Source organism: Hyla sarda, chromosome 1 (assembly GCF_029499605.1).
Source record: "Hyla sarda isolate aHylSar1 chromosome 1, aHylSar1.hap1, whole genome shotgun sequence".
Taxonomy (NCBI): Eukaryota; Metazoa; Chordata; class Amphibia; order Anura; family Hylidae; genus Hyla; species Hyla sarda.
The window spans coordinates 477928122-477939961 of record NC_079189.1 but is presented as its reverse complement, the minus strand read 5'-3'; the positions used below and the strand labels follow the sequence as shown (position 1 = coordinate 477939961).

The 11840-nt window shown below is 43.7% G+C and overlaps 1 protein-coding gene across 1 annotated transcript; it reads right to left on the bottom strand.

Annotated features, from left to right (window-relative positions):
- On the bottom strand, positions 1–8653 carry LOC130272055 (transmembrane protein 17B-like). Its single transcript, XM_056518290.1, has 4 exons — positions 8536–8653; positions 4929–5032; positions 2603–2716; positions 1–276 (listed from the first exon to the last, which is right to left on the bottom strand). The coding sequence occupies exons 1-4, from the start codon at positions 8651–8653 to the stop codon at positions 1–3; spliced, it is 612 nt and encodes a 203-aa protein (XP_056374265.1).
- Positions 8654–11840: the final 3187 nt, after the last annotated feature.

The following is an 11840-nucleotide window of genomic DNA, read 5'->3' as shown; positions in this document are numbered from 1 at the left end:
TTAGTTGCGCTGTATTGTGACCTGTGAGCACTTGGTGGGAATGTCTTTGTTTTCTACATCAGTCCACTGCAAATAAAACTGAGTAGCAAGTTGACGTGTCATGATTTTCAGAACAAAGAACGACACAAATAGTTCTGTCTTAAGAAAAATGATGTAAATAGTATGAATTGCAAGCTCCAGGGGCAGAATCAGAATTTTTTCATCTGTTAAAAGGAATAGGATGAGTGGCGTCTGGATGAGGAGGGTCAGGAGCAAAAAGCCGGCCAATTCTGGAACCTAAGGGAACAATTGTCATTATTGGGAAAACATAAAACGTGAAATTATTCATCTAACATTAACATTTACAACAGTGTAACATAGAGCTCTTGTTATATCACTGTGTGCCATGTTTTTCTTGCCATGTCAAACAATGACTGACCTGTTTCTGTGGTATCTGGGTTCAAGAAGGAGTTACATCAGCTATTCATCTGGTATGAGACTGTTGTTGTGTTAAACACATGCTTCCTTAAAATATAATACTTGCTATTGTCTTTTGTTTCCCTGATCTTTTTTAGCTTTTACATTGAATTATATATACTGTATATTTCATTAAATTCTATGGAGTGCCTGATCTACATAGCATGAAAAGCTATTATCTCAATTTTCATATTGGAGCACTGTTGCCCACTTCTGGATCTACACAGTCGTTATAGACTGGACTTGATGGACCCTTGTCTTTTTTCAGCCTCATCAACTATGTAACTATGTATGTTTGCTAACTCTTCTGAAACTAGGAGTTTCTAGGAGACTCCTAGAGGAAGGGAAGCCTTTGTGGACTCCCGAAACAGCAAGCATTATATCTGAATTGCTTTCAGAACTGGTTGTCAGGGCTATAAGTTCCTCTCAGACCAATTTATATTATAGACACTATGGAGAGGAGTCGGTAATAAGGTATGTTAGGGATGTGTACAGCAATGGAAAGGGTCCACTCACACTATGGCATTTCCGCCCGGTAGCGGTTGCCAGTAAAATAAGATTGCACTATGACCACTCGAAAATGCGCCAATTGATCAATTTGTGTGTATTGGAACTAAACCAAAAAAGGGAGGAAAAAAAGCAAATTGGACATAATGTCACACCAAACTCCAAAAATGGGCTGGACAAAATTGTTGGCACCCTTTCAAAATTGTGGAAAAATAAGATTGTTTCAAGCATGTGATGCTCCTTTAAACTCACCTGGGGCAAGTAACAGGTGTGGGCAATATAAAAATCACACCTGAAAGCAGATAAAAAGGAGATAAGTTCACTTAGTATTTGTATTGTGTGTCTGTGTGTGCCACAGGAGAAGAGAACTGTCTGAGGACTTGAGAACCAAAATTGTGGAAAAATATGAACAATCTCAAGGTTACAAGTCCATCTCCAGAGATCTAGATTTGTCTTTGTCCACAGTGCATAACATTATCAAGAAGTTTGCAACCCATAGCACTGTAGCTAATCTCCCTGGGCGTAAACGGAGGAGAAAAATTGGTGAAAGGTGTCAACGCATTATAGTCTGGATGGTGGATAAGCAGCCCCAAACAAGTTCCAAAGATATTCAAGCTGTCCTGCAGGCTCAGGGAGCATCAGTGTCATTGCAAACGATCTGTCGACATTTAAATGAAATACTATGGCAGGAGACCCAGGAGGACCCCAGTGCTGACACAGACATAAAAAATGCAAGATTACATTTTGCCAAAATTAACTTGAGTAAATTTTCTGGGAAAATGTCTTGTGGACAGATGAGACCAAGATAGAGCTTCTTGGTAAAGCACATCTTTCTACTGTTTACCGAAAATGAAATGAGGCCTAAAAAGAAATGAACACAGTACCTACAGTGAAATATTGGGAAGGTTCAATGATGTTTTGGGGTTGTTTTGCTGCCTCTGGCACTGGGTGCCTTGAATGTGTGCAAGGCATCATGAAATCTGAGGATTACCAACGGATTTTGGGTCGCCCTGTACAGCTCAGTGTCAGAAAGCTGGGTTTCCGTCCGAGATCTTGGGTCTTCCAGTAGGACAATGACCCCAGACATATGTCAAAAAAACACCCAGAAATGGATGGCAACAAAGTGCTAGAGAATTCTGAAGTGGCCAGAAATGGGTCCAGAACTAAATCCCATTGAACACCTGTGGAGAGATCTTAAAATTGCTGCTGGGAAAAGGCGCCCTTCCAATAAGAGAGACCTGGAGCAGTTTGCAAAGGAAGAGTAGTCCAACATTCCAGCTGAGAGGTGTAAGAAGCTTATTGATGGTTATAGGAAGCGACTCATTTCAGTTATTTTTTCCAAAGGGTGTGCAACCAAATATTAAGTTAAGGGTGCCAATAATTTTGTCCAGCCCATTTTTGGAGTTTGGTGTGACATTATGTCCAATTAGCTTTTTTTGCCTCCCTTTTTTGGTTTAGTTCCAATAGACACAGGAAGTAAACATGTGTATAGCAAAACCTGTGTTACTGTGCAATCCTTTTCTGTGAGAAATACTTAATTCTCTTTAAAAAATTTTTAGGGGTGCCAACACTTATGGCTATGACTGTATATACTGTTAATGTAGTGACTATTACTTATCTGGAGCTTGTTATAACTTACCTTCTCGTGTAAATTTCCAATATATCCCAGGTAAAGTCTCAAGCTTTCTATTAGTGTGAGAATGGTGACAGCTGTTATTAAAAGGAATTGATAGTAACCAGGCAGCAAGTGATACTGGGAAAACAGGAAGAGAGAGGAGTTCTAAGGCTGACATTTTCACACATGGTACATCAGCTCAAAAGGATTATCCAGATTGCCATTGTATGTAATATGACCGTAAGGGCTATGATATGACATAAAACACCAGATTAAGGACTTTTATGTATATGACATATGTCTTTCTGTTGTTTACAGCCTACTGTATAGATCTTATAGACCAGTCAGTCATAAAATTTCATCACTACATATTTTTGACGTTTGAGCCCAATTTATTGGAGATCTGTCAATCCCTTTAATGATTTGCAAGAGAATGGGATCCCTGGGTAAGACCACACGATCAGGTTGCATTGTGGTTGGCCACAGGCAGTGTCTGCTTAATGCTACTGTTAAGCTGTACTTTTTAATACTTGCCAGTTGTTGCTATTTAGCTATTGGGGTAGGGTCACAAGTGGCGTATACGCTGGAATTTCATACTGCAGGAAATCTGCCTGTGTACACAGTAAGATCTGTGTTTTGGGCCTTGATACCCAGACAAATATTTTACATTTGAAACGCTGTATTCTGCACCTATATTATTGTTCCATGGTCTACCCATTTTCTTGTTGTTTTGTTCTTTTTTTATGTTCTTTTTTCGTGTAACACGCAGGGCTGGCCTTAGGGGTGTGCGAGCCATGCAGCCGCACAGGGCGCCATAGCAACAGGCGCGCCGGGCGGCTGACACAGCTCGCACCAGGTATATGTAATTTGTAATGCCCGACGTGCAGTCCGGGCGCCGGGCAGGTAACTTCTTCAGACATTTAGCGCTGCTTCGGGCAAGCAGCGCTAAATGCCGGTGTAATGAAGAAAACTGTGCCCTGTAGCGGAATGTGACCCTCCGCACAGGGACACCGTTTTCTGCTTTGCAGGCCGCTCCCTCTCATTCCATTCCCACTACCCTCCCTCAACTGAGTGCCTATGCGGAGGGTCACATTTCGCTTCAGGGCACAGTTTTCTTCATTACACAGGGAGGTTTCACTTACCCCGCCCTCCTCTGCGTCTCTGGTTGGCTGGCCGGCCCGAGTCTGAAGAGGGACGTCGCACATGTGACGTACCTCCGCAGACCTGCACAGGAGGACGTCAGTGACGTCACTCGTCAGGCCGACACCGAAGAGAAGCGCAGCGGAGAACAGGTAAGTGTGTCTATGTGTGTGTGCATGTGTGGGTGTCTGTCGGTGTGTGAGTCCGTTGGGGGGGGAAACCTGCTACTACCTAATGTGGGGGACTATACTGCACCTAATGTGGAGAACTATACCGCACCTAATGTGGGGGAACTATATGGCACCTAATGTGGGGGAACTATATGGCACCTAATGTGGGGAACTTTATGGCACCTAATGTGGGGGAACTCTATGGCACCTAATGGGGGGAACTATACTGCACCTAATGTGGGGGAACTATATGGCACCTAATGTGGTGGAACCATACTGCACCTAATGTGGGGGAACTATATGGCACCTAATGTGGTGGAACCATACTGCACCTAATGTGGGGGAACTATATGGCACCTAATGTGGGGGAATTATACTGCACCTAATGTGGGGGACTATACTGCACCTAATGTGGGGGACTATACTGCACCTAATGTGGGAGAACTATACTGCACCTAATGTGGGGGAACTATACTGCACCTAATGTGGTGGGGGAACTATACTGCACCTAATGTGGTGGGGGAATTATACTGCACCTAATGTGGTGGGGGAACTATACTGCACCTAATGTGGGGAACTATATGGCACCTAATGTGGTGGGGGAACTATACTGCACCTAATGTGGAGAGCTATACTGCACCTAATGTGGGGGAACTATACTGCCAACCTAATGTGGGGGAACTATACTGCATCTGATTAAGGGGAGCAGGGGACTGGTGAAGGGGTACATGGGACTGATTAAGGGGGCAGGGGACTTATTAGATATAAAAATATTTGTCACAAATATTTTTGTCCTCTTTGTGTATGTTTATGGGGGGGGCGCCACAAGGTTAGCTTGCACAGGGCGCCTGAACACCTAAGGCCGGCCCTGGTAACACGTAGGGCTATCTTTTCATTATTCTTATTTTACCTAAAATATCTCTTTGATTTTGTACTCAAGTATTACCAGTTAAAATATAATATAAATTATCTTACTTTATTCACAAAACAACTGCCGTTTTATAGCCACTGTTAGTATAAAGGCTACTTTGTATTCTTACCTTCAGCTCCAGCATAATGAACTCCGATATAAACCATACAGGAAAGAAAAGCACATTAAAATACAAGGCCATCTGTAGAGGGAGACTTGACACCACTTCATGTCCTGCTGAAATAGAAGAAACTGGCATTTTTACAGCATTATTTGAAATTCTTTGGAAATATGTCATTTGAGAAATTATTTAATAGTGTTATTTAATTAAAAACATGTACCTAAACGTTGGCATTACTTCTAACATCAAAGAGACAGGTCAGAAGATTTGATTGGTGGGTGTCTAGCTGCTGAAACCCTCACCTATCCCTAGAAGGATGGGACAGAAATGCTCTGCTGTGCAGTGCCCCTACATTTCTGCCTGGCTTTTCGTGCTTAAATATTTTTTATGCCTTAGGATATGTTTACACCTACTTTACTTGATGTGGATTTCACACATGAAAATTCCCAGGTGATTCCATAACATCTAAAAAGCAAGTTTTTGTGCATGAAATATGCACAATAGGAAGTACATGAGTGGATTTCAAACACAAAAAGTTGCTAAATACCTGCAGATTTAAAGGAGTACTCCAAGGAAAATAACTTATCCCCCTATCCACAGGATAGGGGATAAGTAGCTGATCACGGGGGGTCCAGCCTTTGCGGCCACCTACAATCACCGGGATGGGACCCCGACACTCTCAGTAAGGAGCATGTGTCTTCTCCATTAATTTCTATGGGTTTCTGTGGATAGGGGATAAGTTATTTTTTGGCAGGAATCTCCTTTTAGGTATGTGGGGGACATTTATAAAAGCATTTAGTAGATAATTTATTTATTTTTTGCTTATATTTGTCTCTCAAATGTCTCAAGTGCGACTAGGCACTTTCCTGTGACTGTTGACTGGCCGAGCGAGAAGAGCAAGAAAATTCTGTTTGGCTTATGTAAGCAAATTTTCAAAAATTACTTGCAGTGGTCAGAGATTTATAATGTGAAACTGTCGCAAAAAAGTCGCACACCATTAAAAAAATTCCATACATTTACCCCAGCTCAACCCTGGCTTACAGATTTTGCTTACATGAGCCAAAATGGAAAACAGAATGGAGGAAAAAAGTTTATTTGCTTACATGTGGCAAAATTAAAAAGGCCATGTGACTTGTTAATAAAATTGTTGCTTGTAAGCAAAACATTAAATGGGCACTGTCAGATACAAAAACTTTTGATATGTTGTAAGGCATGTATAACCAACAGGTTTTGCAATTGCTTCCATTAGAAATTTTTCAGTATTTCATACTGAAAAATCCAGTCAAACAACTGCCCCCCTGCCTGCTTGGACACATACTAGTCCTGCTGTGTCCATGCATCATCACCTATGTCATGGACACACTTTCTTGATTGACAGCTGTGAGCGCAGGGGTCACAGCTGGAGGAAAAATCCTCCCACTGTCAGCTTGTGTCCCACTATTGGTACGCTCACAACGGGAGGAAGCACACTGTCTTCCCGCTGTGATCGCTCTTTGCTCGGGCACACAAGTTGCTTCTGCGGGGAACATTTCTCTGCTTCTGTACCCCTGATCTCCACACTCAGGGATTGGGGGACAGAAGCGCTGTGCTGCGGGGGAGATAACCGACATGTATCCCCAGCGGGGATACATCGCGCTCCGGCCAGGTGACAGGTTACTTTCACTCTGCCTGCTCCACCACTCACTTTCAGCCTCCAGTGCCGCTGGCTCTCTGCTGGCATCTCACTGTCCGCCACCCACTGTCTGCCGCTCACATGTCTGCCCCCCTCTGCCCCTCTCCCCGCCACTCGCTGTCTTCTGCCCACCGCTCACATCTCCCCTAGGGTTAGCTATACTACAACACCTAGCATGCTTTGACACTGTGGACATGCTGGGAATTGTAGTTTTGCTAATGCTAGGGAGATGTAACCATTTGCCTGCTTACATCTCCCCTAGCATTAGCAAAACTACAACTCCCAGCATTCCCTAACAGTGAGGACAAGCTGGGAGCTGTAATGTACATGGTCAGGATTAGGTACTGAGTGATAAATAGAAAAAAAAATTGTTGGCTCCTACGGGTACTCTTTAAATGGGCACTGTCATGAAATAAAAAAATTGATATGTTGTAGTACTTAAGTACTACAACATATCTCTAATATAGTTTAATTAAAAAAAGTGATTTTAAACCAGTTTAAAATCACTTTTAAATTCGGCCACTAGGGGTCGCCCTCCTAGTGGCCGAATGCATTCGGCAGTGACGTCACTACAGAATTTCGTCTCATTTGAGCCTGGCAAATGAGTCGAAATTCCAGTCACTGCGGTGCTCGCTCCCGCCTGTCAATCAAACAGGCGAGAGCGAGCACAGTGAAATCCAGGGCTGCGCATTGGCTCCCTGGACTCTCACACTGTCCGCCTCCCTGCTGCATATTCTCCCTGCAGCAGGGAGGCACATGGCTCTTACCTCTGCTTACAGCCGTGGCTCCTATGGGTATACGCCGCCTCCTCACTGCTGTGTCCTGTCATTACCGGGAGCGCGTTATAAAGAGAGGGGGGCGCCATTTACAGGAGGGCCCATCACACTCTGAGCAACAAGCGTGTGCCCGGCTTCCTGTCATGCTCCTACACTCTGGTAACTCTCTCTATGGTTCTGGAGGACTTTCAATCCTCCAGAAACATAGAGACAGTTTCCAGAGTGTACAGGCATGACAGGAAGCCGGGCACACACTTGTTGCTTGCTACGGACCCCCGCTCATGGTCCGGCACAGGTGAGGGGGAGGGGGGCGATATTGGTCGGGGGCTGGGTGTTTTCCAACACAGGGTGCCTCCAGTTGTTTCCCCACTACAACTCCCAGCATGCCCTGACAGCAAATAGATGTCAGGGCATGCTGGGAGTTGTAGTGGTGAAACAGCTGGAGGCACCCTGTCAGGAGAACTATGGGCGGAACTCGGCCCCCAGCAGGCATCAGTGACGTGGTGCCTGCTGGGGAAGTCTGCCTGGTAGTGAGCACACTACCAGGCAGACAAAATGCCATTTTTAAGATAATAAAAAAATAAAATAAAGGCAGGGAGGGGGTTAGGGATAGATGGGCAATAGGCAGGGACAGAAAAAAAAAAAAAGAGGATGGTGGGAGCTACCCTTTAAGCTAAATAAAACAATAAAAAAAATAATAATACATAAGCAAGCTTTGATAAATGTCCCCCTGTGTGAACATTCCCTTAGACTTCATAGACTATGAGCATAGGTCAGAGCTATAATTCACCATCCATAACAGTCTAGGAGGCCATAGTATACCTTTGTATGCCTTTCATTTTATACTATATTATAAATCACGTATATTTGTGATGGTTAGAGTTACTGTGCTTTCACATAAATTCCTATAACTTCCCTCAGGTCCTAATGTAAGACTGAAAAAACTAGTAATTTCTGCAAACGGTCCTTAATAATCACGAGGAACAGTACAATATTTAATAATAAGTCCTGGCACACACATTATTTTGCATTATATTGGCCAACATAAGGTATCTGTTTCTATTATTAAACAAATCATTCTAACTGGGGAACAAATGCCGAAAATGTGCAGAAATGTACAGCGGTATCACAAGTTTATCTCTCCAAACATAGACACACAACACATTACCTGGATGATAAGAATGACTTTCTCCACAATCTCTAGTTTTGTTTTGGATGAAGAAAGAACCACTGATGCTTGCGAGACCATGGCGAACATTACTTGGCAGAGGAGAATGAAGAGGCATGGTTGGTACTCATACAACTCCACACTCTCATTCTCTGAAATGACCGGATTAGTCCAAGCTTCAATGCAGACTGCAATGTCTTAATAGGATTACAACCTGCGCACAAAGAGGATTAGCCAACTGTTTTATTGAGACAGATGTCATTTATGAAGTGTTATAATTGAGACATGATATTTTTATTTTATTCTTATATTCACAAGTTTAAAAAAAAAAAAGAGTACGCTAAATGTTTCAGTCACTCAAGTTAATATCGAGGTTTACTATTTAGTACCGACTGGAAAGAGCGGACTGTGCAGTGACCCCCCGACCTACGATGGCCCCGACATACGATCATTTCAACATATGATGGCCTCTCAGAGGCCATCGCATGTTGAAGGCAGCATCAACATACGATGCTTTTGTATGTCGGGGCCATCGCATAAACAGCTATCCGGCAGCGCAGACTGCTTCAGCTGCCACCGGATAGCCGTTTACGGTACCCAGTGTGGTCCGCTGACGATCACTTACCTGTCCTCGGGGCTCCGGCTCGTCCTCTTCGGGATCTCCTGTATCGTCGGCGCTCTCCATCATCGTCATCACGTTGCTGCGCATGCCGTCCCGTCATCCAATTGGAGCGGCGTGCGTAACGACGTGATGGCGGTGACAGAGAGTGAGGATGCTGGGGAAGCAGAGGCCTAGCTGGAGCGTCGGGGACACCCCGGGGACTCCCCAAAAGAGAAAAAGTCGGTGGGTCTTATACGGCGAATACACCCCTATCGCGGCGGTCCCTGCGGCCATCACCGGCCGGGACCCGCGGCTAATACAGGACATCACCGATCGCGGTGATGCCTTGTATTAACCCTTCAGACGCGGTGATCAAAGCTGACCGCCGCATCTGAAGGGAAAGTGACACTAACCCGGCTGTTCAGTCGGGCTGTTCGGGACCACAGCGATTTCACCGCGGCGGTCCCGAACAGCCCGACTGAATAGCCGGGTTAGTGCTTACAGGACACCGGGAGGGACCTTACCTGCCTCCTCGGTGTCTTCTCCGTTCAGGGATCCCCTGTATGGCCGGCGCTCTCCTTCCTCGTCATCACGTCGTCGCGTACGTGCGTTCCGGACGTTCCGGAGCGACGGGGACACGGTGACAGCAATGGAGCGACATCCAGGGCAGCGGTGACGGGTCCGGAGCGGCGGGGACACGTGAGTATTACCTCCTATGCAGTGGTCTTCAATCTGCGGACCTCCAGATGTTGCAAAACTACAACTCCCAGCATGTTGTAGTTTTGCTGTCCGGGCATGCTGGGAGTTGTAGTTTTGCAACATCTGGAGGTCCGCAGGTTGAAGACCACTATTGGGTTCAAAATTTTAATTTTTTTAGATTTTGCACCTATAAATTGGGTGCGTCTTATACGCCGGTGCGTCCTATAGGGCGAAAAATACGGTAACTACTGTAAATACACAAGTCTTAGGAAACAGTGAACAACTCTATCTTTTTATCATGTTATATATCTAGGGGTATCACTGTCCATACTAGTCCTTCCCAAACCGAGGAGAACTCATAATACGCATTTTATACACCAAAAACTTGAGTTCAGACAACACCTTATGCGATAAAAATTACATTTTTATTACTTCACATAAAAATAAATACAGTATTCATGATTGACATTTCATGAACAAACTAGTGGAAAGACATGAGAAATTGCTATTGTCTGTACTACATGAAATTCAGCTTAGGATGCTGTTTTACCTATTGTAAAGAGTCAAAGTGCAAATGTTACTAGGATGTGAACAATCACAGGCTACATGTGGCCTCCCAAAAACAGATAGCACAAGTGATAGTATCTTTAATTTTATTGCCAGGTATGGACTTGAAATGCTCTGGTGCTTAGCAACATTTCAATAAATGACTTTTTTTTTTGTGTACACAGGCTTTTTTTCTACCATCAAAAAATAAAAATCTTGCTTACCAAAGCAAAAAGTGATTTTTGACTTGCAGTGGTCAGAGACTTATCAAGTGCGAAAGTCGCAAAAAAGTTGCATCGCATGAAAAAACCTACTAAATTTACTCCAGCTCAGACATGGAGCAGAAAAAGCTACTACCAAAGCAAAAAAAGAAAAAGTGCTTAAGTGAAAGAAATTTATCAACAGGCTGAAAGCAGTTGATAAATAAGCCGCATATAAGCAAAAAAAAATAGTAAGAAAAAAATTACTAAAAAAAGGAATCCATAAGCAAACATTGATAAATGTCCACCGATATCATTTTCTAGTGGTTAGAGTGGTGAAGACATAACACAGCTACAGTAATAAATGTATGGATGCAGCTGTGCTGGAATAAAAAAGATGGTACTTTAGGACTAGTGATAGCAAGTGTATTATATGGGCAAAACAAAACTTTCTATAAAAGATTTAGGTTTAACCACAGTGTCTTCTTTTTCAAAGCCATATGATTTAGTGTGGATTTTCAAAGCAAAAATGCTGTGATTCTGCTGTGTCTGGTCATACCCTCAGGATATGTTCATACAGGCAGGAGAAGCACCTATGAAGCTCTGCACCACGGGTCTGTCTGAGCTTGGGCCTGTCCTGAAGCTCCATTCAGTTAAATATTAGCTTCAGCGCTGTGGAAATGTAGTAACATTCCTATTCTTTTTTTTGCGCGTTTCTCCTGCTGCAATTAAAGTAAATTGTGGTGGTAAATTGTGTTTTTTAATGTAGAAACTGGCATGTTTTGTGCATAAGAAAAACAATGCTTCTTTTGCTCATGTGAACATATATTATGTATGACAATGAAACACGACAATGAAGGGGCCGAAATCTTCTAGACGGAGCCAGGAACAAGGAGTAGATGCTAAGGTAGATATCCTCTCAACTGTCTGGAAAAAACTGTCTGAAAAGTAACAGGGTGGGGGGGGGGGGTTGTTACCTTACCAGTCATACAGTCATACAGTGAGGGGGGTGCCTTTATTCTTCTGTAAAATGGGCAATCAATGAACCCACATTGTCAGGTTGAGAGTGGAGACTACTGGGCATTATCCCCAAAAGCATTCACTATAGAATATGCCTCAGTCATGGACACCTTTTTTATATTGTGTGGTGTTCAGCCAAGTTATTACAGAGAACAGATTCGGCGATACTCGAGCAGGCAACCCAGGAGCTCAGAGATGAAGGGTAGATCACAGATGGGTCAGTAGTTAACTGCTGATAC